This window comes from Sipha flava, unplaced genomic scaffold (assembly GCF_003268045.1).
Source record: "Sipha flava isolate LNK unplaced genomic scaffold, YSA_version1 198_pilon_pilon, whole genome shotgun sequence".
Taxonomy (NCBI): Eukaryota; Metazoa; Arthropoda; class Insecta; order Hemiptera; family Aphididae; genus Sipha; species Sipha flava.
In genome coordinates, this window is record NW_020272778.1 from 522,403 (window position 1) to 525,591 (window position 3,189).

At 28.2% G+C, this 3,189-nt stretch overlaps 1 protein-coding gene and 1 pseudogene across 1 annotated transcript; one reads left to right on the plus strand and one right to left on the minus strand.

Annotated features, from left to right (window-relative positions):
• Window positions 1–1,506, minus strand: part of LOC112681886 — a 3,021-nt pseudogene extending 1,515 nt beyond the window's left edge.
• A 698-nt stretch (window positions 1,507–2,204) lies between these two features.
• On the plus strand, window positions 2,205–2,876 carry LOC112681887 (tigger transposable element-derived protein 4-like). The gene has a single exon (XM_025552225.1). The coding sequence runs from the start codon at window positions 2,205–2,207 to the stop codon at window positions 2,874–2,876; it is 672 nt and encodes a 223-aa protein (XP_025408010.1).
• The last annotated feature ends 313 nt before the right edge of the window (window positions 2,877–3,189 follow it).

The window sequence follows — 3,189 nt, forward strand, 5'->3', positions numbered from 1 at the left end:
GCAAAAACGAGTGTCCTCTTTGTGGAAAAAACACCTGAACTTTTTTTAATTTTTTAATTTCAACTAGAGCCATAATCATTCTGAGTAATGCATGGTTTTTGTTTTGCCCAGCACAATTGTCACAAAACAAATGCAATTCCTCAACATTATCATCAACAAAATTATTAATATAGTGAACCAAAAAAGAGCATACATCATTTGGCGTTTTTCTTGCTGTTGCCTCATGATAAACATAACAAAATAAATTATTCGTATTTAAATTATGAATATCAAAAGTATTGACAGATAATTGACGATAATAATATACTTCCTGCACCGGTATTTTAGGTAAGTCAACTACAGCCATAAAATCAAAGCAAAGACCTAACACTTTTTTATTCTGTTGAGAAATCTCTATTGTTTTTTTAATATTATTATAAAATTTTTTGCTTCTACGTTTATGAACTAGTAATTCCGCAGCAGCAACTCTTTTTGCAACATCATTTAAATCTTTACTCATTATTTTTGTATTTAATTCTTCGCATTTTGAACAAGCATCTTTGACTGGAGCACCAAAGCTTAATGAAAAATTATTCTTAAAATACTCCCAATAATATTGATATTTTATTTTCCCTTCTAATTCTGGATACTTTTCTAAAAACATTGTGTGCATAGTTTAACATTTAATTTAGGGTTCAAATAATTTTTCAATCGTGTTGTGTAATGAGTATCTTTAGTTGGAAAACTCAGTATATGTTCATGTATTTTTTGACAATACTCATATGGCATAGTATTAGCACTAATATTTTTGCCTCTCATATCAACTGGGGTAATATTATTTTCTAACAAATCGACCAGCCGTCTAATTTTTTTAATAGAAATATTATAAACGTTAATGAAAGCTTTCTTACATACTTGAATACGCTGTCCATCTACTATTAAAAAATACTGAACACTTTTGGATTTCGGTTTTTCTTTTCCTTCTTCTGTTTCTATTCGTTTTCGTTTTCTTGTAATTTCTTTTATTTCTATTGTTCGTTGAAGATGAAGGTCTTGTTCATTTTTAGAATGCATTTCATAAAACATTTTCATTGTATTTTCAAGTTTTTCTTGTTGAATGTCTTTGAGACATTTTTTTGAACAACTTTAAATCGAAAATATTATTGTAAAAATATAAAAGCTACTACTTATTAATAACGAATAAAACAAACTAAATATTATATAATTACCATTCTTTAAGTATTAATGAAGGATCATTCTTTGTAGCAACTATTTTTCCAATCCAGTTTGAATGTTTTTTCCCTTCGATTTTTGCTTGCTTAATAATATTTCTTTTATATTTATCACTGTTAGAAACACCTTTTTTTCTTTTGAGAGGACTAATACATTCGTCGTCTGAACTCATATTTTAAAGTTATACACGTTATGATCGTTTGTACACGACTACGACGTTTCAACCAGTACAATATTTATTTTATTCACTGATAATCATTTTATTTTATAATTAGGTAAAGCAACGTTTTCCCATTATAATCTTTATTTACTGATAAACAATTATAAAAAATTAAATTTATAAATAGAACAATATTTCATGTCATACAATAAAGTAATTTCACGAAGTTTAGGCCTGATAATATTACTAAAGTATAATTTTGATGCAAAAAGGTTACATGTCCAGGACATGTGCCTTTTCTGCAATTAACGAAATTTTAAATTATTTTTAACGGGGATCTATTTAATAGGATATGTGCCTTGTCTGCACAAAACCATGTATTTATCAATATTAAATTGGATTATGCAATAAAGTGATTTTTGTAAAATATTGGACATGTGCTCTTTCTGCATTTAGCGATTCATATATACAGTAGAAACCGTTTATAATGACACCGGTTGTAGTGACATATTGGGTGTAATGACTTTATATTAAAGGTCCCTGCAAAACTCCTATATTGTATGTACTAATGTGTATCGCTTATTATGACATCTATATAATGACTATACAGATGTTGTGATGGTTCCTTTTGGTTATATTGAAAAAATATTTTATCTATAATGACTTTACTTCATCGAAGGTACTATTACAATATTGATAATACCGTTATTATTTAATCGTTATTTAGTCGTCAGTTTTATTTTATTTTATTTTACCGTCAGTGTACTGGTAATCGTCATGCGGTTAAATGTGTTTTGTGTTCGTGTATTAAATTGTATTGTGAAATTGTAAAATGAGCAAACAAAAACAATTCACCATCGAAGAAAAAGCAAATGTTATTTTTCGTTTAAAAAAAGGTGAAAAAAATTCCAACATGGCTAATGAGTTAGGCATAGGTCACTCTACAATTTCTATCATATGGAAAGCTCGAGACAAAATCGAACAAGAGTTTCAAAATGAAAAATTATCAGTTAAGAAATTTAGAAATTGTACACATACAGATTTAGATAATGTTTTATTACGATGGTTTAAAAATCAAAGAAATTTATGCATTCCAATTAATGGATCAATTTTTCAACAGAAAACCAATGAATTAGCTGAAGGCCTCGGTAAGCATAATTTTAATTGTTGGACTGGTTGGATTCAAAGATTTAGAGCGAGGCATAATATTGTGTTTTCTACAATAAACGGAAAATCAAAGTCTGTCAATACTAAAATAACAAAAAATTGGCTCGAAAAAGTATGGCCTAAATTACGAGAAGGATACACAGATGACCAAATTTATAATGCAGATAAGACTAGAATTTTTTACAGAATGCTTCCTAACAGAACATTAAAATTTAAAGGAGAAAAATGTTCAACTGGTAAAATGTCCAAAGAACGTCTGGCTGTCTTAGTTTCAGCAAGTATAACTAGTAAAAAAATGAAACTTATCATAATTGGAAAATCCCGTAATCCACAATGATTCAACACATCAAAAGAGACTGTTTACCGATAACATATAAATCGTACTCCAAAGCTTGGATGACTGCAGAATTATGGTCTAAAATTTTATTAAATTGGGATTTAGAGTTAGGAAGAAAAAAAGAAAAAATTTTACTCTTACTTGACAACTGTCCAGCACATTGCACTGTAGCATTACGTAATATTAAACTTGCATTTTTACCCAGTAATTGTACGTATGTTCTTCAACCAATGGATCAAAGCGTAATAAAATGTATGAAAACTTATTTTCGAAAAAGTTTGGTGCTAAATATGATCAATAATATTGAAAACAA